General features: G+C 52.2%; 5 protein-coding genes across 9 annotated transcripts in view; 3 read left to right on the top strand and 2 right to left on the bottom strand.

The window, feature by feature from the left end:
• The first annotated feature begins 204 nt into the window (after positions 1-204).
• Positions 205-1,280, top strand: Scgb1c1 (secretoglobin family 1C member 1). Its single transcript, XM_041665968.1, has 3 exons — positions 205-259; positions 698-897; positions 1,248-1,280. Exons 1-3 carry the CDS (start codon positions 205-207, stop codon positions 1,278-1,280), a joined length of 288 nt encoding a protein of 95 aa, XP_041521902.1.
• Positions 1,281-2,925: 1,645 nt separating this feature from the next.
• On the top strand, positions 2,926-5,349 carry Odf3 (outer dense fiber of sperm tails 3). 2 transcript variants are annotated; one of them, XM_041667230.1, is made up of 6 exons: positions 2,926-3,034; positions 3,183-3,383; positions 3,733-3,834; positions 3,990-4,111; positions 4,797-4,937; positions 5,260-5,349. In XM_041667230.1, the coding sequence occupies exons 1-6, from the start codon at positions 2,926-2,928 to the stop codon at positions 5,347-5,349; spliced, it is 765 nt and encodes a 254-aa protein (XP_041523164.1). The 2 variants fall into 2 exon arrangements, with proteins under 2 accessions (XP_041523164.1, XP_041523165.1); XM_041667231.1 differs by lacking the exon at positions 4,797-4,937.
• Positions 5,350-7,846: 2,497 nt separating this feature from the next.
• On the bottom strand, positions 7,847-11,017 carry Bet1l (Bet1 golgi vesicular membrane trafficking protein like). Of its 2 annotated transcripts, XM_041667290.1 has the most exons (5): positions 10,879-11,017; positions 10,618-10,749; positions 9,499-9,590; positions 9,221-9,277; positions 7,847-9,090 (listed from the first exon to the last, which is right to left on the bottom strand). In XM_041667290.1, the coding sequence occupies exons 2-5, from the start codon at positions 10,634-10,636 to the stop codon at positions 8,923-8,925; spliced, it is 336 nt and encodes a 111-aa protein (XP_041523224.1). In that variant the 5' UTR covers positions 10,637-10,749; positions 10,879-11,017; the 3' UTR covers positions 7,847-8,922. The 2 variants fall into 2 exon arrangements, with proteins under 2 accessions (XP_041523224.1, XP_041523225.1); XM_041667291.1 differs by lacking the exon at positions 10,879-11,017 and having other exon boundaries at positions 10,618-10,753.
• An 816-nt stretch (positions 11,018-11,833) lies between these two features.
• Ric8a (RIC8 guanine nucleotide exchange factor A) lies at positions 11,834-18,072 on the top strand. Its single transcript, XM_041667285.1, has 10 exons — positions 11,834-11,968; positions 12,255-12,302; positions 12,391-12,981; positions 13,289-13,380; positions 13,841-13,991; positions 15,358-15,453; positions 15,553-15,697; positions 15,776-15,920; positions 16,305-16,424; positions 16,756-18,072. The coding sequence occupies exons 1-10, from the start codon at positions 11,885-11,887 to the stop codon at positions 16,874-16,876; spliced, it is 1,593 nt and encodes a 530-aa protein (XP_041523219.1). The 5' UTR covers positions 11,834-11,884; the 3' UTR covers positions 16,877-18,072.
• Positions 18,067-26,505, bottom strand: part of Sirt3 (sirtuin 3) — a 26,081-nt gene continuing 17,642 nt past the window's right edge. For 2 of the 3 annotated variants that reach the window (XM_041667286.1, XM_041667287.1), the window contains exons 5-8: positions 25,931-26,057; positions 23,474-23,635; positions 19,347-19,556; positions 18,067-18,462 (exon numbers count right to left, since the gene is read on the bottom strand). In XM_041667286.1, the coding sequence (XP_041523220.1) occupies positions 18,442-18,462; positions 19,347-19,556; positions 23,474-23,635; positions 25,931-26,057 (520 nt within the window). In that variant the 3' untranslated portion in view covers positions 18,067-18,441. The remainder of the gene's footprint in view (positions 18,463-19,346; positions 19,557-23,473; positions 23,636-25,930; positions 26,058-26,505) is intronic. The other variant, XM_041667288.1, reaches the window with a different exon arrangement.

Raw genomic sequence — 26,505 nt, 5'->3', positions numbered from 1 at the left:
TTCCACTTACCCCGACTCGCTTGCCAACAGCCCCCTGATGATCCACTCAAGTCTGGCACTTCTTGGCACCTGGTGGAGCACAGTGACAGGCCTGGCCCAGTTGGCCTGACAGGTCCTGAAAGATATGGCCCGCCCCTGGGCAAGGTGCCACCTGCTAGAGCATAAAAGCCTGGTATCCCCCAAGCAATTCTTGAGACTGTCGCCATGAAGGGGAGAGGCGCTCTGCTGGTGGTGGCTCTAACCCTGCTCTGCATCTGCGGTAAGTCTAGGCCTTCCTGACTTCTGGCCCTTCCAAGGAGATGAGGGTCCCCAAGGGACCAAATCCTGGCATCAGGTGCACAAGGCCTTTCTGCATCACAGACCCCAACCGCAAAGAGCAGGGGAATCTGTTGATCTCAGTCCCAGCCCACCCCACCCTGACCTTACGCTAACCAACCACCCTAGCTCAACCCAACTTGCCCAGGCCCTCCGAATCCAGCTAGCCCAGGGGAAGAAATTCCTGCATCAGGGCACAACTGTTCTTCCCTGATGAGATCAGGAACTCATAGAGGGGAAACCACAGCAGCTCCCACACTAGTGGTAAAGGGAAGGGCTCTGCAGATGGTGGTCCCGGGAGTGATAGGAAGATGTGGGACAGACAGCAAAGGAGAGTGAGTCCCTCCCCTAGCTCTATACCCTCCCCACCGCCGCCACGCAGGGCTGACCACCGCAGAGGATGACAATGAGTTCTTCCTGGAATTCCTGCAAACGCTGCTGGTGGGAACCACAGAAGAGCTCTATGAAGGGCCCCTGGGCAAGTACAATGTCAATGATATGGCCAAGGAAGCCCTGGGAGAGCTCAAGTCCTGCATTGACGGCCTACAGCCTGTGCATAAGGAACAACTGGTCAAGCTGCTGGTAACTGGGCCGGGACTCCCATCCCCAAATGCCCGCAGTTCTCCTGAGACCCACCCATGCCTGGTACCTGATTGCCAGTCTATGCCCATCCACCCCCCAGACCTACATCAGCAAACTGATGGGGACCTCACAGAGAAGCCTCCGGAGTCCCGGAGTCCTGCTTCCCCCAAGGACTATGTCCCACATAGGCTGTGCATCTGCTCACAGCTCTCCAGAGTGCTAGGAGGGGTAGACCACAGTGTGCAGAGCCTGTCTCCTCCACTGGGGCGCACAGGCCTGTCTGCCTCGGGGACTGGTGGCTCTGGTTGTTGGTTACCTGCTGTCCTGGTCCCCACACACTTCTCTTTCAGGTGCAAGTGCTAGACGACCAAGGGGACACATAAGCAAGCCTGAGACACGGTTTGGCTTCTATGAACGACAGCCAGCCCCACAAGCAGCCGTGGACGAGCCAAGACCACTGCTTCCTCATGAATCAATTCACCCTCGAACTGTTAAATCAATAAAGCCCCCTGCAGCTCGGGCACTGGCTTCTCTCTCTCTCCCTGCAACACAGGAACACACAAATGTCCTATCAAGGACACTCTGAGGGATACACCAAAGATACAGACTCCTGTGTGGGGTCACTTCCCAGAAGCAATGTGTGGGAGCAGCCTCAGGGCAGCATGTGAAACACGGGAGGAATGGGGCCTACAGTTGGGAGGAAGGCAGGACTGGGTCAGGCTGAGGACTCTCTGGGGCTGGTGATTCTTCACAGGGACTATGCTAAACAAATCAGGCAATAGCACAGCCAGCTGCACAGAGGCCCTGGCAGCTCTGGAAACAATCTCTCTCCCTAAAATTCGCCCCAGGAAAGAGAACCCGAGCTGAGCCAGAACTCTAAGAGGAACCTACTGAGGTCAAGAAGGGAAGCCCCCAGGGCTCGCAAGAGCACCCAAGGGTCCTGAAACGTGGACTTTGCCAGCAGGACAGCTGGAAGGGCAGCAGGGTCTGAGGAGGTGTAGGAGAGAGCAGCCTCTCTAGGGAAGCCCACCATAGTCTTCAACACAACCCCGCACTCCCAGACCCCCAACAGCCAGAGTCTACCTGTCTCCCAGTTTCCCCAAACCAGCAGATTCTTGTGGGCCAACGCTAAGGGACAACCTTTAAAGAGTTAAAGAACCTGGAGAATAAGGGGGTTCCTGAAGAGGTGGGAGTGTCTCTGGAAGGGGGAGTTATCTAGAGAGGGTGGGGGATTATTTGGAGAGACAGGAGTCCTTAAAGAGGTGGGAGTTCCTGATAGGCATGTGGTCCCTGGAGATATAGGTATCCCCAAGAGGGGAGGTCCCTAGAGAGGGCGGTGGTTCCCTAAAAATAGGGTCTCTGGAAAGGGTAAGCTCTGATGCAATGCCTCAGGCGCTGGCCATTGTCTCCATCACACACACAGTGATCTAGAACTCCTTTGTGGGACAGAGCCGCATTCTAGAGCTCAGGGAGAGAGACCCCTCCCCAGTTCTCAGAAGTGGGGGAGAGAGGGAAGCTTTCTCTCCATGCTCCTTTTTAGGGAACTGCCTGGCACAGACGCCAGGGGGCTAGGCCACCTGTGAGGCGGCTGGTCCCCAAGCTGCTCTAAGCCCATTCCTGCACAGAGGAGGTGAGGCCTCCCGATTGCTCCCCTCTTGCCCATGACACAGCTCAGCCAAGAAGCTCTCGGCCCTTGCCAGTCATCTCTTTGCAAAGTTGAACCCAGGGTTCTCTCCCTGGTTTTGCTCCCCCAAAGCAGGGCCAGAGTGGGCAGCCCCTCTGGGCCTATCCTGAAGGCATGACCCCTATCCATATCTTGGAGCTGGGTTAAGGGTTAGCTTACCACACCAATGGGGAGCTCCTTCTGCTTGGAGCTGCTTAAAGACGCTCATGTCTCCATGAGGCAAGGACTGGGCTTGCAAGATGCAGCATCAGCAGAACCAGAAATGGGGACATAAGGGCCAGGAATGAGGTGGGACAGGGCATCCCAGCACCTGGTCACCCTCTTGTCCATGGACAGAGCCAACCATGGCAGAGGAGGTATGGGTGGGCAGTTGGAGGCCCCATCGCCCCCGGGGGCCCATCATGGCCCTCTACAGCAGTCCTGGACCCAAGTACCTGATTCCACCCACCACGGGTAAGATTGCCTAAGGGCTTGGGGCTTGGTGGGGACAGGGGAAGAAGCCAGAAATGGTGTGGCCTGGGATGGGTCTGGGCTCAATCCTTGACTCCCGGGGGAGAGAAGGATGTGTGGCTCCAGCAGCCCTGAGCCCCTGTGCCCACAGGCTTTGTGAAGCACACACCTACCAAACTCCGAGCACCAGCCTACAGCTTCCGTGGGGCCCCCATGCTCTTGGCGGAGAATTGCTCCCCAGGGCCCCGCTATAGTGTGAACCCCAAGATACTGAGGACTGGCAAGGACCTTGGCCCCGCCTACTCCATCCTGGGGCGCTACCGTACCAAGACCATGCTGACCCCTGGCCCGGGTGAGTGACCCCTGTCTCCTGCTCCAGGCCCTAATATGGTGAAGGCCAGATAGCCTCATTCCTTCTGCTCCTGGGGACACCGTCAGGCCTGCACAGCAGAGCCTGAAACCCACCGGTCCTACTCTACCCGGAATCCAGGGACACAGCCCACACCAGTGCTTGAAAACAGCACCGACGCCAGTTTTTCTGCTGCGGACTTCCCTGACCAAATCTGTTCAACCACAATGCTGGGACCCAGGGGCCCTGTGTCTTAACTGTTGGGACATCCTTCATGGGCACCCAAGTGTTGGGGGTGGGGTGGAGAGCCCCCAAATGCTTGTTGTTCCTGCACACCCTCCCTCCTCTCCAGGTGATTACTTTCCAGAAAAATCTACCAAGCATGTGTTCGACTCAGCACCCAGCCATTCCATTTCTGCCCGGACCAAGACCTTCCGAGTAGACAGCACCCCAGGTCTGCCACATCCCAGCCAACGGAGAGGATGGGAGCTGGGGTCCCAGCATGGGGTGGAGGAAAGGGAGCCCCACATAGGACTTCCAAAGGTAGAGGGTATTCCAGATAGGAGGTAACGGGTCTGTCACAGCCTGAGGCTCCCTCATCACCCACAGGCCCTGCTGCATACATGTTGCCTGTGGTGATGGGGCCGCACACGGTGGGCAAGGTCTCCCAGCCCTCCTTCTCCATCAAGGGCCGCAGCAAGTTGGGCAGCTTCAGCGACGACCTGCACAAGGCAAGGGTCACCCCAACTGATTATCAAGCTTGGCCCCAGTGACCTGTCTGATCCTCTCCCCCGAGACCCAAGAATCCCCAGACAACTACTGCCCTATTGGAGCTCTTGCATCCCCTCCACCTCTGGGGGCCTGTTACATGCTCGGGCTACATTCAGTGGTGGGAAGAGGCCAGGAGACCAACTTAGGTGATGGGATGATACTGAGAACAAGCTAAAGTGTGTGTGGTGTACTGCCTGGAGGGTAAATACTGATTTTAGACAGAGGACGTGGAAGTAAGGAAGAAGGGGGAGGAGGCCTTGAGCTCCTTAGGGGAGGAAATGTCTACCTGTTTTAAGAGCCGGTGCAAAGGCCCTGAAGCAGACACACAACATTCAGTAGCACTACAGGAGTTGACTTTACTAGTCCCTGACCTCTGCCCTCAAGACCAAGAGGATCCTGTCCCAACAGGAAAAAGGGCCTTTACACATACCCTCAGAGCAGTGGATACAAGATTGGCACACTGGGAATGCCACTGCCACAGTGAGGCTGAGACTGATGGGAACACCCCACCCCATGGCGGTGTTCCCATGGCTGGCAGACAGCCTGAGAGTGCCTTTGGTGAATCAAGGTTCCACACCTAACCCTATCCTCTGGGGCCACATGCCCCGGGAAAGCCAAGTCTGTCTGAGTCCTCTCTTCTTCCAGACTCCAGGTCCTGCAGCATACCGTCAGACTGATGTCCAAGTGACCAAGTTCAAGGCTCCACAGTACACCATGGCTGCCCGGGTGGAGCCGCCAGGGGATAAGACCCTGAAGCCAGGACCAGGAGCCCACAGCCCTGAGAAGGTCCAGGAACCGCAGGGGTCAGATAGGGGTCGGGAAATGAGCCAGAGTGTGTAGGAAGGGCCTGCACCCTGCAAAGATGAGTTGGGGACCATGAACCCTTAGGATTTTGTGCACTTCCAGCTGTGGCCCTAATGGTCACCTTTCAGCTATAGGAAACCTGGGTTCTAATCTTATCCCCAGATGCCAGTCCACTGTCCCCAGTGACAGTTAACGTTGCTGAGCATGGCATGGCCTTCACACTGGCAACCTTGGCCCCAAGTTCAGGAGGGAATGAGCCCCAAGCCGAGAATGCTCCTCACAGTCTTCCCCCTTCTTCTCTTAGGTGTACTTGAACAAGCCTTGTGCCCCCGTTGTCACCTTTGGCATCAAGCATTCTGACTACATGACCCCTCTGGTTGTTGATGCGGAATAGCGCCCCCTTTCCTTCCCATCAGCCCTTGACCATGATCCTCCTTCAGAAATGTGCTGGACTGACAATGGATTGGGCACTTCACCAACGGACCCACTGCCAGCCTGGCCCTGCACCACAGGGCACGCTAGTTTGGACGGTTTTGACAAGTTATTTTTCTCTATACTATCTCGTTTGTTAATCTTGTTTCCTGTCATGTCCAAATTATTTAATAAACCACAGATTGCATTTGTAAGGGTTTATCTTGGAGAAAAGGCAACGCTTGTCCAGGGGGCCCTGTCTTGGCTTCCTAGCCTGGACTTCTGGAGGTCCTACAGAGAAAGTAGAAGGGCTTGGGGCTCAGAGTTCCACCCGACATCTCAACTGCCCTTTGCAGGTTCTCCTCTTTACACTCAGGCTCTCTCTGAGAGCCAGGGATCCAGATCATGTCAGCAGTGGCCTGCAGGCTTTCAAAGTGACACACTTCCAGCCCACCTCCCAGGAAAGCCTGGGCATGGCAGAACACATGGTCATTTTCACTGTGCTGCCTCAAATTCTGACCACAGGAACAATGTAAGAAGACATGATTTCCCCGGGCAGTGGTGGCGCACGCCTTTAATTCCAGCACTCGGGAGGCAGAGACAGGCGGATCTCTGTGAGTTCGAGACCAGCCTGGTCTCCAAGAGCTAGTTCCAGGACAGGAACCAAAAAGCTATAGAGAAATCCTGTCTCGAAAAATAAAAAAAAAAAAAAAGAAGACATGATCTCTTTACTGCTATTACGTACAAATCTTAGGGGAGCTTATTTCTCACCCGCGGCCAGTAGGAGGATGTGTACAAGAGCTGGCATCTCAGCTGGGCCTGAGGACAATGACTACAGAGGCTCTCCTGGGTCCAAGGCCCAGCTTCCGAAAGCAGGGATGCAGTACCACCTCAACTTTGGGGCAGGTCCATGCAATACAAATGGCCTTATCCAACACATCACTGGGGACCCTACCTGCACAAGCCTGTGCGTCCCAGCCAACTTGCCCTTACTCCCTTAGGTGGTAATGCTATCACCACCTTACTCTCAAACTGGCAGAGAGGGGCCACACAGAAGGAAGTTGGTGGGTCTGTGGCTGTCCTGCCCAAGCGAGAGAAGGCATCCCTGGAAGACTGGAGAGTAGACTTGAGTGCCCAAGGCCAGCCACAGATGAGGGTTGGCTCAAATAATTCAAATTCCTGGGAAGTGAGCACAAGGAAGACACTGACTCCAAGATTTTACTAGCGAGGGGCCTTCAACTGTAGGAAGAACCTCGTAGCTCATGTTCACAGTCCCTCACACTGGGCACCAAAAGCTTCTGATGACTTGCTGGTGTTGAGGACCCACCCACACCTTAGGGGAAGCACCAGGGGTACAGGCCTGAGTTGGAGGATATGGTTCCAGGCCTTCAGGAAGTTGGTCTGACCCAGGGGCTGTGGTGTTGGTATCCCCCTTCCCGTGATTAATGCCAGAAGGAACAACAGCTAAAGGTCACGAGGGCTACAAGCCTGATGCCCAGTGGAGCTGGAGAGCTACAAATGGCCATGGTGACTGGTGGAGCAGGATGGAGACCTGGGGAGAAAACTAGCCACGCTGGGTGGGGTACGTATCTCACAGAGGATGGCAAGACGCTGCGCCAGAGGACACTAGCCCCAAATGCGGAGACTCAGACTCAGTTTGCGCCAGCAGGATGAGCAGGTGCTGGCTGTCCCAAGTGTCACAGGAAGCTAGGTGTGAATGCGCATGCCCGTAATGCCATCGTTCAGGAGGCTGAGGCCAGGGGATCATGGGTTGGAGACCAGCCTAGGCTACACAGTTTAAGAGCAGCCTGGGATGCAGAGCAAGCCACTCTCCCACAACAACTAAACAACGAAGGCCCTGGGGTTTAACGGTTTCCCAGCATTCTGAGTAGAAGGCAGCAGTCCATGGCTCCAGGGAGACAAAGCAGAAGCATGAACATGCCTGCTCTGAGTCCAGATGGAAGGATGCAGCCAGCTGTTAACATGCTTGCTGACAAGCGAAGGGCAGAGCACAGCCCTGGCCCGCGGGATGCTGGGAGACAAGGACGGGGTGCCTGCCGTGGGAGGCCTAGGAATGAGGCACAAGCTGGAAGTGTGTGGGGCAAACAGCAAAGCTGCAGAGCAGCAGTGTGGAGCAGGCTGTACCTGGCGGGAGGGAGGGGGAGGAGCCAAAACAAAGGGTGGGCCAGGCTAGGCCCTTCTCCAGGTTTAGGGCTCAGGCACACACAATGGGAGGGTCAAACAAGCCTAACGTTAATGTGTGCAGAGAGAGGCTGCTCGGTAAAGGAAGAAGGGGCGGTGCCTAGTGCATCCTCAGCACACCAACAGCAAGGCATTGCTACAGGCAAGAAGCCAAGCTGCGACAGAACATGGACAGAGGTAGTGGTACGGCCACGTGGGTGGGCAGTGAGTGGGCCAGGGAGAGAGAGACAGAGAGATGAAGACACAGACGTGAGTAAGGTCAGAGAAGGGCACAGAACTTCATGGTTCATTTCTTAAAGGCATTTTATGTGAAGACAGAAAGTGCTGGGCTCTCATAAACCATTGGCCCTGCCAGCTCCACAGGTCAGGCTGTGTGCAAATGGGACTGACCAAGGAGGAAGGGAGGACTGGGAGAGCAGGGAGGTGCAAGTCTGTGGAGTTAGGCAACAAGGAGGTGGCTCAAGCTTCCCCCTACACCAAGGGAGACAGGCTGAACAGGGTAGGGCACAGGTTCGGTACAAGGTCAGAGGTTCCTGCTACAAATTCTCCCATAGGTGGCCTTCAGCTTCATAAGGATGCCGGCAGAAAGGCCATTCAGCACTGCCGGACTTAGAAAGTCCACACTATGCTATTTCTCAGTCTGTTTGCCTGGGGATGGTGACATCTTTGGCACTGAGAAGATTCTCAATCCCAAGGACACACATCTCTGCTCCTAGACAGACGGTCTTATGGCCCAGAAGGTCCACGGCCAATAACAAGGGCCGTAGTTCACTCCTCTAACCACACCTTTGCCTCTTCCCTGGGGTCTGCCTTCAGCTGACGGCTCATGGGGATGGCTTCAACTCTTGGCCTGCACAGGTCTGTTCCGGATCAGCAGCCTCAGCCTGGAGTTTCTGCCATATTCATCCTGACGAACATTCATCTGAAGAGGGCTCACGGACATATCCCCTTTCGATGTCAGCTCCAGACGCTTCAAGAACACAGACACGGTCTTAACCAGGCATAGACAGAAGACCCTTAGATATTGGCTTCTGAGGCTGTTGATCACAGTGGGCACATTCAGGACTCATAGATGCTTTGTTCAGACCTGGCTCATTCTTAGACAGTGTGGCTTTGGCTCTAACAGTGACTCCAGCACCAGGGAGAAGGGTTGGGTTTTGCCTTTTTTCTTCCTCCTTCATACACAGAACAAGCCAGCATGAGCTCATTATGACAGAGGCAGCTGCAGTCGTCCCGTCTTAGGAAGATGAATGACCCATGATGATACTTTCAAGGGAATCTATTTCGTAGTCAGGTTTTCAGGACACCAGGACACCAGGGTAGGAGAGCCTGGCTGCCCTTGGCTTCCATTGGTTCACGTCCTTGTCCTTGACAAGAGGTAGGAGAGGATGAAGAAGGCCACGATTAAGACCACAGCCATACCGCAGAGAAGCTTCCGGTTGTCTCGCCCAGACCTTGCCATTGTGGAAAAGCGCTTCACACTCCCCGTGAGCAGGCCAGTCACACTCGTGAAATCTGAGTCCTGCAGGAGGGACCCAACAGGATCACATGGAGGTGGGACCCTTGACTACCCAACCACACCAGCATTGAAGGGAAGAGCAGACAGCATGGGGGCATAGCTGACTGCCACTGTATGAACTGCAGGTGCTTACCATGCCGTCTAGGTATCGGTTCTGGTCTTCGGTGTCCCTGTCGATGTCCAAGGCCAGCTGGTTGGAATATAGAGAGGGCACAGTCAGATCCTTCAGACCAGTTAGACTTGACTCACAACCCTGCTAGGAACCTATCACCAGAAAAGGCTACAAAGGTCAAGGTATTACCTGAGGCATCACTCACGTCAGCGTATCCACAGACAACACATGGCTGCCTTCCTACCCTCTTAGCCCCACTCACCAAGGTACCATACAGAAAGGAAAGGACCATCACTGACCGATTTGAGCCTGGTAACCTTGGAAGCCAGGCTGTCGGCCATCCGCTTGTTCTCTCGGTCTAGAATCTCCTCCACAGCACCAGAACTCTGAGCTGCAAAAAGAGAGACTCAAGGGTAGTATTTACTCATGAGTGTGGCCCCTGACTCCTTACTGCAGTGGAGTATGGCCTCGTGAGACCTCTAAAGAGATTCAGCCCATGTCTGCTAACTTAGCAGGTTCCACCCTGAGTTCTAACAGGTGGACCATCTATCCGTCAGGCATGTAGCATGGGTCATGTGAACATATGTCCTGTGTGCATGTCCAAGCAAGGACAGGCAGAGGACCCAGAAGGCTCATTCTACACTACCCTGCTGAAAACTGTTTCTGAACATGAATGAGCATTGCCTTAGCTGAATCACTATCTGTGGGTGTGGGACTGGTCGCAAAGGAAAAGAGTAAACTCTGGTACGGGAAAGAACACCAAAACAGGTCACAGGAAGGCTGTGTGGAGATGACCCGCGGATCAGGTTCAGGAAAAGTGTAAGAAAGGTCTCTCACTGGAGAAGCTACAGAGCTCATTTCTGCAACCCATACAGGACCTTTCCAGAGCGCTGTGCCTGTGGAAACCTGACTCCAATGGACGGGAGCTAGACATGAAGAATGCCGATCACGGTGTGTGAAAATCACCTCCCAACTGCTACTGGCACCGGTCTGAAGCATAAAAATCAGCCTCAACGTAACCTACCTATGGGAAAGGCTAGCAGCACCAGCAAACACATGCGACCAGACTTTAATAGAAAGGATTTCTGTGTCCTGTCAATCACTGCATAGTCATTACTGTGGCCCAGGCATCACACCTGGCATACAGAACACAGGCACTGAGAAGTGAAGGGAGGCACTCAGTCCCCTCATCAGTAAAACCCTATTTGGACCCTCCGTTCCCAGCCCCTAGTACCAATCACACACAAAACCGATGTCATGCCCAGGCTTGGGTCCCAAAGCAGCGCCAGCCGCAGTCTAGACCTGTTTTCCCCGGAATACGTAAGCGCCACCCCAAGCAGGTCCCTCCACCGAGAGTTGAGCGATGCCTCCGGCTCCGGACCTCGCCTCCTATCCCTACTACCCTCGGATGCGCTCACCGCGAGTCCAATCAGCCATCGTGCCCTCCAGGGTCCCACTCCGGGACTCGGTAACACAGCGACGGACGTGGCACCAACACTTGAAGGGGCTTCCGGTTCCGCCTCGGGTTTAATAACTTCCGGGAGAAGGGACTGGCGCGGAAGACACAGAAACGAAGTGGAATGTAAATAAGGGAAGGGCAGGTCACCAGCCTGCGGATTGGCCAGCAGTATTAGTCCCGAGATGGGGGTGTTACCCGGAGCCTGAACTCGGGCACAGACCTGGAGCTGAGGCTCCGAACCGGCTCAGTAAAGTTGTCTGCTGTCTGGGATGCCGCGAAGCCTGGGTGTGAGATTCTGGATGGGGAGAGCAGCCAGGACCGAAGGAGATGGGCGAAGGGGACGCCAGGGCCTGACACCGAGTAGGTGTGGGGCAAGCGCCGTCAGCTCAGCGGGTGACAGGTCATCCACTGGAGCTTGGTTGTGTGTGTGTGTCACCGTGGGGTACACTTTCACCGACTCTGCCTTCAGCTACGCGGCGTGCGGACCCGGCTCCCCACTCACTACCCAGCGGGTGCGCGCGCGATCGCTTCTCCGCCCTGACGAGCCGCGGCAGCCCCTCCGCGGCTCCTCCCACGGGAGTGGCTTTCTCCAGGGTTTTTTCACTTCTCGCTGATCATTCCTCGCACACGCTGCAGCCTTTTTTTTGCCTTGGAAGACCACATGATTTTGATGGTTTAGTCCTTTGTGTCTTTTGAGGCTGGTCTCACTATGTATCCCTGTCCGGCCCAGAACTCACAGATCTGCCTGCTTCTGCCTCTCACGGCGTGCGCCACCTCGCCTCTTCCGTTCGCCCGAGTCGTTGTGCTTGTCCTTCCCTGTTCCCCTAAGAGCATGCACGAGCTTCGCGGGTAGGGACCGCCAGAATCGCCATGCGACCCCAGCCCACTAAGCTGGGGACAGTGCTCCCTTAGCTCTCTCCCCGTTCGGCGATGAGCGTGTAAGAAGGGCAGTCCACGCGCGGGCCGAGCCCCCCCACCTCGCTCCACGCCTGCCAGAAAGTCCAGCCGGAGGGGAGGGAACAAGCCGCCTGCTCGGCCACCGCGGCCAGGTGGGCTCCACCTTCAGCCCGGGACCCGCCCCATGCCCGCACACACCCTTTCGGCTCGGCCGTGCTCCCGGCATCCCTCACGCGTGGACGCTGGACTTCCGGACCTGGGCGGAGCCCCTGGGTTTGGCCGATTGCGTCTTCCCGGCCCAAGCTTTCCAGCACCCGGTGCCAGGGGCCATGGAGCCCCGGGCAGTTGCGGATGCCTTGGAGACGGGAGAGGAAGATGCAATGACAGAAGCTCTGCAGTCGTTCAACCGGGAGGTGAGAGGCACCCGGCAGCCGCCGAGGAAATTTCATGGAGAGAGGAAGCAGCGGTGTGCGCGCAACGGGGTTAGGGTGTGCGCGTGAGCATGGCAGGGAGCACGGCGGTGGGTCGCGGGCTGGGCCTCGGGTGTTTCAGTGGTGGGGCAGGTGTATGGGAGGCGAGGATGGGCCTTGCCTTACGTCCAGAGTGATGGCTGCTGCCTCAAAAGTCGCAGCAGACCGGCTGCTCTGAGTGCAGGTCCTACCTGCTGCGTGTGGACCTAAGAACTGGATCTCCCTACAGCACTCCCAGAGCTTCACCTTCGATGATGCCCAACAAGAGGACAGGAAGGTAGGTGTTGGCCCAAGGGATTCCGAGGGCGGGCATGAGCTACCCCAAGAAGAGGGCCTGATGGAACCACTTCTGCCCCTCCCCACAGAGACTCGCAAAGCTGCTGGTCTCCGTCCTGGAGCAGGGCTTGTCACCATCACACCGTGTCACCTGGCTGCAGACTATTCGAATCCTGTCCCGAGACCGCAGCTGCCTGGACTCATTTGCCAGCCGCCAGAGCCTACACGCTCTAGCCTGCTATGCTGACATCACCATCTCAGAGGAGCCCATCCCACAGCCCCCAGACATGGATGTCCTCCTCGAGGCTCTCAAATGCCTGTGCAATCTCGTGCTCAGCAGTCCGACAGCACAGATGCTGGCCGCAGAGGCTCGCCTGGTGGTGAGGCTAGCCGAGCGCGTGGGACTCTACCGCAAAAGGAGCTATCCCCACGAAGTCCAGTTCTTCGACTTGAGGCTCCTCTTCCTGCTAACAGCCCTTCGCACTGATGTGCGCCAGCAACTGTTTCAGGAGCTGGATGGTGTGCGCCTGCTGACGGATGCGCTGGAACTGACCCTGGGGGTGGCCCCCACAGAAAAGCCCCCGGTGGCACTTCCGGCCCAGGAGACAGAGCGGGCCATGGAGATCCTCAAAGTGCTCTTTAACATCACCTTTGATTCTGTCAAGAGGGAGGTGGATGAGGTAAGCTGTAGCCTAAAGTCATGGTGGGACTCTGCTCAGCTGGGACATTTTGTGCGTTTGCTTCCTTCGTGCCTCAAGTTCCAGGGTGTCAGGTATGGCAAGGACAATAGGATCGTCTAGGCAGGGAATTCAAGGAAGGTTTCTGAGCAGTGTTGTGCGCCGACTGGGGACGTGTTCTCCACAAGGCTTCAGGTAGCCAGAGTCACCGAGTGTGCTGTAGACAGAGCCTAGTGATCAGCTCTAGGTGACCCTGGAGCACAGGAACAGGGACCCCTTCTTACAAGAGCCTCTTTCTGCCTTTGGTTAGGAAGACGCTGCTCTTTACCGGTACCTGGGGACCCTTCTGCGGCACTGTGTGATGGTCGCTGCTGCTGGAGACCGCACGGAGGAGTTCCATGGGTGAGGGGCAGGCCTTACTGTGTCCCGGTGGGGGGATGCTTAGGCATGGGTTCAGCAGTCCTCAACCCTAGCTGTGAATCAGAAGCACCAGGTCACCCCGTAGAGTATGACTTTGTCAGGGGATTGGGACACCAGTGTGTTTCCAGAGAGCCCCAGGAACTCTGAGCTACGGTGGAGGCCACGGTAGCCATGGCATTATAAGGCAATGTGATCTCCTGCTCCTGCTGGTGGTGACCAGTAAGTACCTCAGCTGACCTTGGTTTCCAGAGATTGCCTGGTATCTCAGTTCAGACAGTTTGGGACAGGCTGAGGTGTCTACCGTCTCCCCACCAAACTTGCGTGGGGTACCACCTACCCTCGCCTCTAGTCCTCAGTACTGTCCTTCAGTCCCCTATATCCTGTGTGCCCCAGGAGAGGAGCCAGGGGTTACATCTGTGCTAAAGAGTTACTCTGTCCCCAGCCACACGGTGAACCTCCTGGGGAACTTGCCCCTCAAATGTCTGGATGTCCTTCTTGCCCTGGAGCTACATGAGGGCTCCTTAGAGTTCATGGGAGTCAACATGGAAGTGATCAGTGCCCTTCTTGCCTTCCTTGAGAAGCGTCTGCACCAGGTAGGTGGAGGACCTGCTGTGTGGACACCCACATGCTTTGGCCCCAGTTGTGGCTACTGTTTCTGCACCACTGGTACTGGCAAGTGGAGGTCGGCTTGATGGTCTAACGTGGACCATTCCTCTGTGCTGTGTGGCCCCACCAGATGGGAGCTGCTCAGTCAGACCCTCTCAGAAGCTTGTGGATACAGCATGTTATCAAAGAAAAGCGAGTTTCTCAGGGTCTACCAAGGTGAATGTTGTCTTTAAGGTCTATGTGGTTCTCAGGAGCCTTTGGTTCCTGCTTGTGACCCCCAGGCTCCGAATGCTCCCATACATGGGCAGCCATAGATGACAGCATCAGTTGTCCTACTGGATGTTTTTGTTTTTGTTTTTATTTTGGTTTTTCAAGACAGGTACAGGTTTCTTTGTGTAGTAGCCCTGGCTGTCCTGGAACTCACTCTGTAGGTTAGGCTGACCTCGAACTCAGAGATCAGCCTGTCTCTGCCTCCCAAATGCTGGGATTAGAGTGACACCCCACCCCACCCCTTGCCCCCAGCTGTCCCTCTGTATCCTAAGAAGACATAACCAAAGGTTTCCTGACTCCTACCGCTACCCCTTGGGATATTTAGAGAACTAGCAATCTAGCCTGTCCTTGTGGCGCTCACACAGAGGAAAGCCATAGAGAGGTTCATTAGATCTCTGAGGAGCCAGAGAGCACTTAGTACCTATGAGCTGGTGAGGCCAAAGGAGCTGGTGCTGAACATGCTAGCTGTGACTGCCTGCCCCATTGCTGTGACTGCCTGCCCCATTGCTGGAACTCCCGGCCCCTATTGCTGGAACTGCTGGATTTGGGCTCCAGGGAGATAATGGAAAGGCAGGGAAGGAATGGGCACACTGCCTGCTGTCCATGAGGCACTTCACTTAAGGACTCTATTGTTTGTTTTTGCTGTTTCTTGAGGGCAGTGTGTACCTGAGGTGTGCAGACAGGTGTTCAGATGCTTGTTTTGTTCATAGCCCTAGTTTATAGTTGTAGCACTTAGTGAGTTGTTTGACCCAAGTCACAGCTTTTCAGTCATTTCCAGAAGTCAGTCCTATTTCCATTCCTTTTCCATTTTAAGGGTTTCGTACACCCTATGTAGCCAAGGATGACCTTAAACATCTCATCTTCCTGCCTCCCAAGTTCTGGGATTGCAGGCTTGTGCCACCATGACTGGTTTAGTGTTTCCATACTTTCTTAAGCTAATAAATACGCACCACTACCTTTGGCCCTTAGCTAACTTGCTGCAGCATGGTCTCTTGAGAGTTTACTGCCAGACCATTTGTTGAAGGTGCAGTGTGCCCCCATCTTACATGGGGGCATGTCATAGTGACAGAAGCCCTTCTGCAGACCCACAGGCTAAAGGAGTGTGTGGCACCCGTGCTGAGCGTGTTGACGGAATGTGCCCGCATGCATCGTCCTGCCAGGAAGTTCCTGAAGGCCCAGGTACTTGGAAAAGGAGATGGAGCTGGGGAACATGGGTTGGATCCTCTTGATAGGTCCCTGGCGGCTCCAAGCCAACACTCAGAAGAGCTGCCTCCCTAGGTCCTGCCCCCTCTGAGGGATGTGAAGACGCGGCCTGAGGTGGGGGATCTACTTCGAAACAAGCTTGTCCGTCTCATGACTCACCTGGATACAGATGTGAAGAGGGTAGCTGCTGAGTTCCTCTTTGTCTTATGCTCGGAGAGTGGTGAGTTGGGGGAGCCCACGCCCCAGGCCTTCCCTGCCTCAGCCATATTCACACATTGACCTCTGCCCTGGTCTTCAGTGCCCCGATTCATCAAGTACACAGGCTACGGGAATGCTGCTGGTCTCCTGGCTGCCAGGGGCCTCATGGCTGGGGGCCGACCCGAGGGCCAGTACTCGGAGGATGAGGACACAGACACAGAGGAGTACCTGGAAGCCAAGGCCAGGTGTGTGCCCCTAATATACACTTGGGTTCTTCCATAGCCCCATTCCCTTATCCTTGCCCCCAACCAGAACCAGTAGAACACAGGACAAGCTGAGGAATAGGTAAGACCTAAACTCAGGCACTTGTGTTCATACTGAACGTACTAAGGCCCAACAGGTGGGCTCTCTGGGAACCAGAAGGTCCTGGGCAAGAGCTGTCTGCTGGTGTTCGGGGGGTGGCAGGTGGGGGAATCTCCCTTCTGAAGTCTCACCACCACCAAAAACAAGCAGGTGGGTTCTGGCTAACCCAGCCCTAAGCCTGAGGATGGAGAGCTCCTGCCCCACATAGCCCCACTTTCCCTATAGCGACACTAACCCATTTCCCACGCACCATTCCTGGGGAGCAGCATCAACCCCGTGACTGGAAGAGTGGAAGAGAAGCCACCCAATCCTATGGAAGGCATGACAGAGGAGCAGAAGGAACATGAGGCCATGAAGCTAGTGAACATGTTCGACAAGCTCTCCAGGTTTGTGTTGTGAGAAAGACTTGTAGCTAGGAGACATGGGAACGATTCTGTTTTCTGAGCCCAGGGAGACTGGCTTAGCAGAGATTAGGATCCTAGTGAGGCTGTATTAGACTTTGAGATAACTTGCCCTGGAGGTAACCCTCCAGAAAAGAGGGTACAGTTAGCATTAAGTCCTGTTTATAGATGATGAAAATGAGGACAGAAATGCAAAGGACTGCCTGACATCTCAAGGCGAATTAGGTGGCAGTTAGGATCTGAGCCCGATTAAGTTAGTTAGCCCCCTGCCCTGCACACTAGGTCTCTTCCCCAGCCACACTGTGCTTTCCTGCAGGCACAGAGTCATCCAACCCATGGGGATGAGTCCCCGGGGTCACCTCACTTCTCTGCAAGATGCGATGTGTGAGACTATGGAGGGGCAGCTGTCCTCAGATCCCGACTCAGACCCTGACTGAAGATGGCGGCGGTTTTGCTCCCCTTCAGACCTGGTGCTGCTTCCAGACGTGTGCTTGGGGTGCTGCCTAGAGAAGCCACACTCCTCTCCAGCAGGGGAGCCTTTCTCTTTACTCCCCACACTATCCATGATTTGCCTTTGGTCCAGTTTCTTGTGTTTAGGACTGTGGTAGTCGTACTCTCTGTGAAGACTGGGAAGCCACCCTTAATTTCCACAAGTGGAGTTGTTTCTTTGACGTTTGCCAAGCATATGCCGTGGCTGCAGACATGGGCAGAGCTGCCTTGGCACATAAATGAACATGCATGTATGAGGGTGGTGACTTAGGAGGTGTACATTGTGTACAGAGCCCATGTGTGGAGCATATGCTGTGTTTCACACATGGAAGAGTCTACTGTTTAAGTGTGCCAGGAAACACACAGAGCATCACAGTTTCTATTTGTGGCCCCACTGAGCACAGGACCAGTGGCCTTTTCTAGGTTCTTGGTCCTGGTCCAACCACCGCTGCATTGTTCACATACCTGAGCCTCACTGGCTGAAAGCTCAGTCAGTCACAAGCACTGGTTTAGTGGTTGTTGAAGGCAAGGGTTGTAAGACAAGGTAAAATCTGAGATTTCTGAGGCACAGACTACATAGAGTCTGGGACAAGACTGGATATCTGTGAAGTGGCCAGGTGAAAGGATATTAAACAGAAACTAATTCCATTTTCTTAGAATTTAAGATTTCCTAGATCCTTGCACATCTGCTGTTGTTGGAGAACAAAGATAGGAGGCCCCATTCCCTGGAATCTGCTGTTGGACTGCCCGTCAGCCCTGGTCAGAATGGGTGCAGTAACAGGAGGTACTTCTGCCTGGAGAACATCCTGCACTATATCCTCTGGGGAGGAGCCAAGGAGGAAGCAGCTGTGCTTAATCATAGCTGCACACAGGACAGGAAAACTAAGAGACGCATGGGATCTCCCAGAGTAATGCCTGCCACTGGATATAGCACTGTTGCTGGAGAAGCCTCGGTGGATAGCGGAAAGTGGCTTAGCAAAGGCTGGGCAGATGGGACTCCTGAGGGACCGTAGGAAAGGAGCCTGAGTTAATACCAGGGTGAGTCAGTTCAGTCTTGTCACCCAAGAGGAGGACACCCACATTACCTGAAATACGTTAACGCTTACTGTCCTGAAGATACAAATGAAAGGATGCCAAGTTTTATACTAAAATTTATTTCATGCGAGAAATGATTTTTTGTTGTTAAAGATGCCTCTGTAGAGATGGGAATGCTAGATTACCCTAGTATATCCCTGGGCTGGCGATGGATGGACATGCTGTGCTGCCCACTGCCAGAAAGGCGCACTCTGCATTGCAGGCTTCAGCAGTGGTGGGACACATGGAGCTCCTCTGCAGTGTGATGGCATGGCCCCAGAGTGAGCATCCTGGGCAGTCTTTCCGAAGGCAGCCTCAGAAGACCGTTACCCAGGTCACACGCGGTTTAGCCCAGATGTGTAAACCTGTCCGAGCTGTTTTCAGGCACGTCTCCCTGGAGAGGATCTGCTGTGTGACTTTCCCGCAGGTGACAATAATTTTATCTGTCCTGTCCATCCAGCTGGAACAGACAGGAGGTCAGTTAACTTCACACACATACAGGCTGCATTCCAGACCTGGAGCAGTCACTGAAGTCAAGCAAAATACTTTAAAGTGAACAAGAAAAGGGATCCCAGAAGGCCTAGCACAACATGTGGCTAACGAAAGACTGTTTTCCAAGAAATGGCACCAGCGTACATTCAGCCCTAAGAGCCAAATTTTGAAACAAAAAGATAAAAATAATACTGGCGGTTATATTTCATCTGTGGCAACAGTAAATGCCAAGGCTCATCCTTGCTTTTCTTTGGTCCATTTCATTAAGAGCTCAGACTCAACACGAGAGTCTAGGAGCTTTTGCCAGTGACGGTGAGGAGACTGCTGGCCATGGCCCAGAGCCACAAGACAGATAAAAGACAGTAAATGCCAAGGCTGGAATTTTCTTAAGATTCTATCTTAGCAAAAACAGAACATCAGTTATGATCTATTATGGTGGAATCCTGTGGACCCTGCTGCCCCTGTCTATAATCATAGAGTTGGGGCTTGAATGCTAGCGAACCACTATAGAAAATAAACACATATAACATAATTCTCATAGGAAATCATTTTCTGAGCACAGATACTGTAAAGTCTCAAGAGCATCATGTTGTCTGGCTTCCTATTCCCAGTGGCTGTAATGAATAATGACGCTGATTAATAAATCATGCCTGGTTAGCTCTGTCCCGTGCAGGGTGCTGAGAATGTCAGCTTCTCAGCCCTTTCCCTCCCCTAGGTCACAGAAAGATGTCCCAGTGAATTGTGGGGTAGGAAGCAAGTATGTAGGGGCACCATCCTCCTAATGCCCGCAGTGCACTGAAGTCAGTGCCCAGAAGAGGATGCGCACTCTTGGACTGGGCCCAGAGCGTTTACCTTCCCAGTCTCCCTCTGGATGAGATCCTGCAGCTCTTGTGTCCAGCCCAGGAGGTCCACCAGCCTTTCCACACTCTCAACCACGTCACCCAGCTGGGCCACATCCTTGCTGCGAGGACTCCAAGCAAAGGGACCCACCAAGTCTCGATTGATGAGCAGTCGGGGCACCGACTTCTGTACTGCTTCAGACAAGCTAGCAAAAGGCTCCACCTGAAAGACAGGGTGTGAAGGGCAGGGTGTCCATGTACCAACAGGACACTGAGCTTCACAGCCGCTGGTACCTTGGGGTAGGAGACAAGGCAGACACTTTGTTTCTAAAGGTTCCCGCCCCTGGTCGGGTGACTTCTTCCCATCTACAGCCCTCCTCTCTTCTGCTCCTGTGCCAGCACAAACCCCGACTTCTCCCCCACACGCTATCCTTCCTCCCAGTCTGCATGTTCTGCCTCCGTCATCTTCCTTCTCCCACCCGCTCTGTCCACTCGGCCTGGGCCCTGCTCTGAGCCTCTCCTATACTCGCCTGGCATAGAAGAGCAAGCGCCCCTTTCCATACTGCTACTGTCCCACCTCCTGGGTCCCCTTCACTTCCCTAAAGGGCAATGCTGCCATCATATGTCTGCACCAAGACTAAGAGCGTAGGAAATGTGTAGATTGACGGGTGTGCCTGGCTCTTACTTGATAGGAAAAAGGTCAATTTTCACCTTTTACTAAAGAAGTTTCAAATATATCATGGACTTAAATGTAAACAAAACAGTTGTTGAGCAGGTGTAGTAGTGGTGCCCCTGTAATCCCAGCAGTCAGGTGGGGACAAGGGTCAGCTGTTTAAGGTCATCCTCAGCTACACAGCAAGTTTAAGGTCACCTGGGCTACTTAAGACCCTCACCTTGATGTGGGTCTCTGTCTCTATCTCCATTCGTCATAGGACGAAGGTTCTGTGGTGGTATTCAAGATAGTCATCAGTCAGACTACAGGACAAGGCCAGTTCAGGCACCCTCTCCTTCACTGCCCAAGGTCCTAGCTGGGGACATCCCCATGGGCTTCTGGGAACCCCTCTAGAGCCAAGCCTCTTGCTAACCCCAAAATGGCTCCCTTAAGATATCTCTTCCCTACTCCCATATCCGTCCTTCCTCCATCTCAACCATCCCACTCCCCCAAGCTCTCCCCAACTCTCTCCTCCCTTTAAATGATATGCCTAATAAACAGAAAAGGGTAATAAAGACCCCCAGAGATAGAAAAAAAGACCCTCACCTCAAAATAAGGGACTACAAAGATAGCTCAGCAGTTAAGAGCATTCATATGGCAGTTCACAGCTGTCTGTAACTCCAGTTCCAGGGCACACTGTACATGGGTACCAGGCACCCAGGGTGTACATACATACAAGTGAACACTCATAAACAAAATTTAAAAAATTAAATTAGCAAGACAGGCCAGAAAGTCTCAATAACAATTCTTGAAGAAAAAAATAAGTGAAGGCCTTAATAGCTCAATGGGTAAGGAGCTTACCACCAAACCTGACAACCTGAGTTTGATCCCCAGGACCCACATGGTGGAAGGAGAGAAATGACTCCCACAAATTGTCCTCTGGCATGCACATAAACAAATATTAAAAAATGGTTCTAAAAATAGGGTTGATAGGTAAGGGTATAGGGAAAGATGTTTTAGACATTCTAACAGGTGAGACGAAAGTGACCGTTAGCACTGCCACATCTAAGTTCTCACACCACGTGGGGAACTAACCCAGGTTTTGTACATGCTAGGCAAGTAACACACTAAGCCCCATCAGCATCCCTCAAACCTATTTTTAACTTCACACTGGCAGGAAAGTAAAACATGTCCTTTGGTATTGGTGAAAATGTGGGGAAATGGACCCTCATACACTATCAGCAGCAGTCCCTGCATGGGTGTAAACAAACACGGACAGCCACCACAGGCAGACAATACAAAAATACTGTTTGTCTCTGCTGTCCATCAACAAATAACTGCCTACAGAATTTTTCTCATAGGTCCACAATTCCTTGTCCTACAACCCTTATGACTGGAAATGCTTCAGAATTCTGGATGTTTTAGATTTTTAAAAAGATCATATGGTTTTATATGCCATAAGACACAGTGGAGATCCTGGGTACTCCACAATCTAGCATGTTACTATTGTTTCCATAGCCATGGGATCCAGGACACTGCAGATCTGTCAACCCTCTCCTCCTGGCTGGGCCTCATACTCACAGGCACACCACAAGCAGGACACCAGCAAGGCTGTTCCAGACGGGTGTGCACACCATCCATATAACAGTGTTCAGCCTCTGGCCAACTGTCCCCAAGAAAAGAACTCAAGAGAACAGGCCAGAATATTAATAGGTACTGGGCTTAGAGCTAATTCTCGGGGCTGGAAAGGTGGCTCAGAGGCTAAGAGCTCTGGCTGCTCTCCCAGAGGACTGGGGTTTAAATCCCAGCACCCGCATGGCGGCTCACAACTAGCTCTAACTCCAGTTCCTGGGAATCATGCCCTCTTCTTGTCTCAACAGGCACCAGAAATACATGCAGTTAAAACACCCAAATACATAGAATAAAAAAATAAAGTTTAAAAGAAGTAAAGATTCCTCATTTTAACTATGTTGTTATAAACGAGTCTTTTTAAAAGAAGCATATGGTTGGCCTGGCAGTGGTGGCACACACCTTTAATCCCAGCACTTGGGGGCCGAGGCAGGTGAATCTCTTGAATTCAAGGCCAGCCTTGTCCACATAGTGAGTTCCAAGACAACTAGAGCTATGTAGAGAGACCCTGTCTCAAAGAAAAATGCAATATGGTACTTTGACAACCAGGGGGGAAAGGCTATTTTCATTTTTCTTGAGGAATAAGGATGTAGTCTTAGTGTCCTTATCTGATAGCTGCTATAACCAGCAGGGCCCATACACTCCTAAGTACCACAGACCGGAGGACCTACCCACTAACTCGTAATTGTCCCCCTACCCCACCCAAGCCTATCCTCTATTCCAAGCCTGTATCTGACAGCTCTCTGGAATCTTCCGCTTGCTCACCTTTCGCCCAGTGCCTCCCATGTCCTCCTTTGTTACCTCAAGTACATGTAAGGTATTTGTCTGCGCTGCTCTCCTCAGTCCCACCCAGCAGGAACAGGAACATCCTAGGTCTGTGGCAGCTCAGCTCGCCCGTGTCCCACAGGCCACAGTGCTCTCCGCCTTTATAGCTACAGCTCTGGGTCCCTGCTGGCTTACCTATTTCCTGCCAGCACCATCCAACCCCACCAGCAAGGGCCAATTCACAGCACGGCCCACAGGAGTCTTTTAAGCAGAGTCAGGGCACCAGACTTCCCAATGGTCATCCCCGTGACCCTGGCCTCATTGCTGGACACTATGGGGTGCCCTGCCAAAACTTAACTGGACACCCTTACCTCTTTATTTAGATTCACGGACAAGGCTCACATCAAGCAGCCGCCACGTTTGCAATGTAAGCCCTCCCCAGCCCCCACCACAATGTTCATTTATAGTTTCCCTCTGTGCACACCACCCCTAATGGTGCCTTAGTTTTAAATCTGACTTTAGCGGTCTAAAGCATCAGGACTGGCCTGGCTCACATCACACAGTAGCAGGGACAGGCTGGGTTCACACAGCCCTAAGCCTTTGCACATCTGGTCTCCTGAACAGAGCGCTTTTTGGCTCCTCTGCCCCTATGACTACATACAGCTGGGCCCTTGCCCATTGTCTTACCTCTTTATGCCTTTTGGGAATTTCCTAGCATTCAGACTCAGAGGCAGATCACTCCTTGTCCACCTCCAGTGGTCATCTCCCAGGAGCCTCATACCCACATGCAGATCCTAACTGGTCCTCCGACTGCATCCTACCAGCTAAACTGATGCTACTGCAGTCAACCTTTTCCCACCAAAGGTCAAGACTTCCATCTGTTCTTCATCCCAAAGGACAGCTCTGGATCTCGATCAGTCCCTTCCATCCTGCCTCATAGCTAACCTTTTCTGGCCTACACAGCCATTGCTCCCAAACCCTGGGATGTCACTTCCATTGACTCTGCTTACCTGAAAAGGCAGCACCATGAACCAGGCCTACCCACTTCCAAGCCCTCCTCCCTCCCACCCATCCCCACATGCCTTTCAACAAACCTCCAGGGAGGTCCCAAGAATGAGCAGCAGATCTGCCATGGGGAAATCGGCCACATGTAGTAAGAACCTTGCAGGCAGCGACTCTCCAAAGAACACGATGTCAGGTTTCACAACGCCAGTACAGACAGAGCAGTGAGGCACCCTGTCTGCCATCACATCGGTCTGGGGAATCAGGGCAAGAACCAAGGAAGGTGACTTTAAAAAGAGGAAAAGACAAGAGCTTCTCAAGGAAATTTTAAACATGTCCAAAATCTGAACTGAGTAATGGACCCCATGTGGCTTTAGCAATTTTTATCAACTGTTTCTTACAACCCTCAAAAAATGGGGGGGTGGTATGTGTGAAATATTCAAATCAAATACTAGACCCTAGACATTGCCCAATTTTACCCTCAAATTCTCTTGTAGGCTCCACCTGGGATGAACCACAGTCCTCAGACAGGTTTGTGGGCATCCCTCATACAGTGAGAAAGGCAGCATAAGCCGGGCCTGTTTAAGCCCAAGTGACCAGGCACTGCTTCCACCCTAGAAGGCCTGCGGGCCAGCGTCAGCTCACTGCTGGCATAGTAAAGCGTGATCAGAGCTGCCAAAGGCTGCCTCGGTGCAGAATAACAGCCACACCCAGACCACGTCTCACGCCAAACAGAAGACGAGGCAGTGCCACTTTCTGGCAAAGCGCACAGCAACATCCTTGTAAAATAAATCTTTACAGCTAGAAACGACTGCAAAACTATGTCAGAGATTATCAGCTACAGACAATAAAACTATATGGTATTTAAATTAATGAGGAAAATGTGTAGCTTGAAATATCTATTAAAAATATAACAACTTTAAATGCCACGGATTAAAAAAAGAATAACCAAGCAGAACTTCTAGAAGTAAAAAGCAAAAGTAAAATTCAATGAAAGGACTTTATTCTCTGTAACAGAACAATGTGTTGATGAGTTTGAAACAGATCAAAAGAAATCTCCCAGAATGCAACACAAGCAGTAACAATGGCAGACACTGCCAAGTGCCCATGACTGTCGGAGAGAAGGTGAGAGACGCATCTACTCAGAGTAGTGCACAGAGTGGGAGGAACAGGCCGGATGGTGAACGTCTGAAGAGAGAATGGCTGGGGATTACCCTGCAATGATAAATGCATTTCAAGCAGAATAAAGAAAAGGGGTCTATACGGAAACACAGCACCGTGAAATTGCAAGTTCTTGAGGGAAACGTCTGAAAACTAGGCAGAAAACATGATTAGCAAATGAATTCAGAATAGCTGCTACAACATGAAGGAGAAAAGCGAAGTCAAAGACCTCCCAGATGTAAGACTCTAAAGCCACGCTATCAAGACTGCTGAACTGGTGAGAGAATAAAGAGGTCAGAAAGAGAAGAGAGGGAGCTCTAAACTGATACAAGCCTCACCAACTGGTCTGACTAAAAAACAGAGCCAATTTAGTAGAAAAAGAAAAAGGACATTTTCCTTTTTTTTTATTTTTATTTATTTATTATACAGTGTCCTGCAGGCCAGATGAGGGCACCAGATCTCATTACAGATGGTTGTGAGCCACCATGTGGTTGCTGGGAATTGAACTCAGGACCTCTGGAAGAGCAGTTGGTGCTCTTAACTGCTGAGCCATCTCTCCAGCCCCATTTTCCTTTTTTAAAAAATTATTTATTTTTATTTTATGTGCATCGAAACCTCTGGAGCTGGAATTACACAGAGAGTGTTGAGCTGCCATGCGGGTGCTGAGAATTGAACCCAGGTCCTCTGGAAGAGCAGCCTGTGTTCTTAACTGCTGAGCCATCTCTCCTGTCCCCCAAAAGGGCCTTTACAAAACATGTGCTGGAACACACATTCACATGCAACAGGATGAACCTAGACAGACTTATATGCTTCACAAAAATTAAAGTGGATCAGAGACCTACACATAAAGAGAAAAACTAGAAAATGACATAGGAGGAAACCTAGATGATCTCTAGTATGGAAATGAATTTTTAGATTCAACACCAAAGCAACCTCATGAAAGAAATAAGGGATGGTGTAATACCAACATTAAGAGCTCCTAGTCTGAGAAAGACACTGTAGAAAGAATGAGAGAAAAGCCATAGACTGGGGGAAATATTAACAGAAGATAATGAACTAGTAACTAAAATATATAAAGAATTCTTTCACTACATTATTAATTATTTTTGGGCCAGGGTACCCGTGTGCCAGTTGGCAGGTGAGACTCAGGACAACCTGTAGGAAATGGTTCTCTCCCTCAGCATGTGAGTCCCAAGGATCGAACTCAAATTGTCAGGTTTGGCAGCAAACACCTTCACCTTGGTGGTACTTCGAATAAGCAATGACCCCCATAGGACATCTGAACACCTGGTTGCTAGCTGGTAGTGCTCTTTGGGGTCATTTAGGAGGTGCAGGCTGGCTGGAGGAAGTATGTCAGTGTGCATAGGCTCTGAGAGCCGTATCCTCACCCTACTTCCACTTTGCTCTCTCTGCTTCCTGCTTGAGTTTGAAGATGTGAGTTCTGAGCTTCCTATTCTTGCAGCCATGTCTGCTGCTTGCTGCCATGTGTCCCCACCATGATGGACTCTTATCCCTCTGAAACCATAAGCAAAAACAAATTCTTTTTTGAAATTGCCTTGCCTTGGTCACAGTGTTTTGTTACAACAAAAGAAAAGTAAATAATAATACACCTGCCGAGCCATCCTGCTAGCTCTGTAATAATAATATATATAATAATACACCTGCCGAGCCATCCTGCTAGCTCTGTAATAATAATATATATAATAATACACTTGCCGAGTATCCTGCTCTATAATAATAATAATAATAATAATAATAATAATATATAATAATAATACACCTGCTGAGCCATCCTGCTAGCTCTGTAATAATAATAATATATATAATAATACACCTGCCGAGCATCCTGCTAGCTCTATAATAATAATAATATATATAATAATACACCTGCTGAGCCATCCTGCTAGCTCTATAATAATAATAATATATAATAATACACCTGCCGAGCCATCCTGCTAGCTCT

The sequence above is a fragment of the Microtus oregoni genome, unplaced genomic scaffold (genome assembly GCF_018167655.1).
Source record: "Microtus oregoni isolate MIOR12 unplaced genomic scaffold, Mior012 000016F_ref0000370, whole genome shotgun sequence".
Lineage (NCBI taxonomy): Eukaryota > Metazoa > Chordata > Mammalia > Rodentia > Cricetidae > Microtus > Microtus oregoni.
Note: the sequence above shows the minus strand (reverse complement) of the source record. Positions and strands in the feature narration are given on the sequence as shown.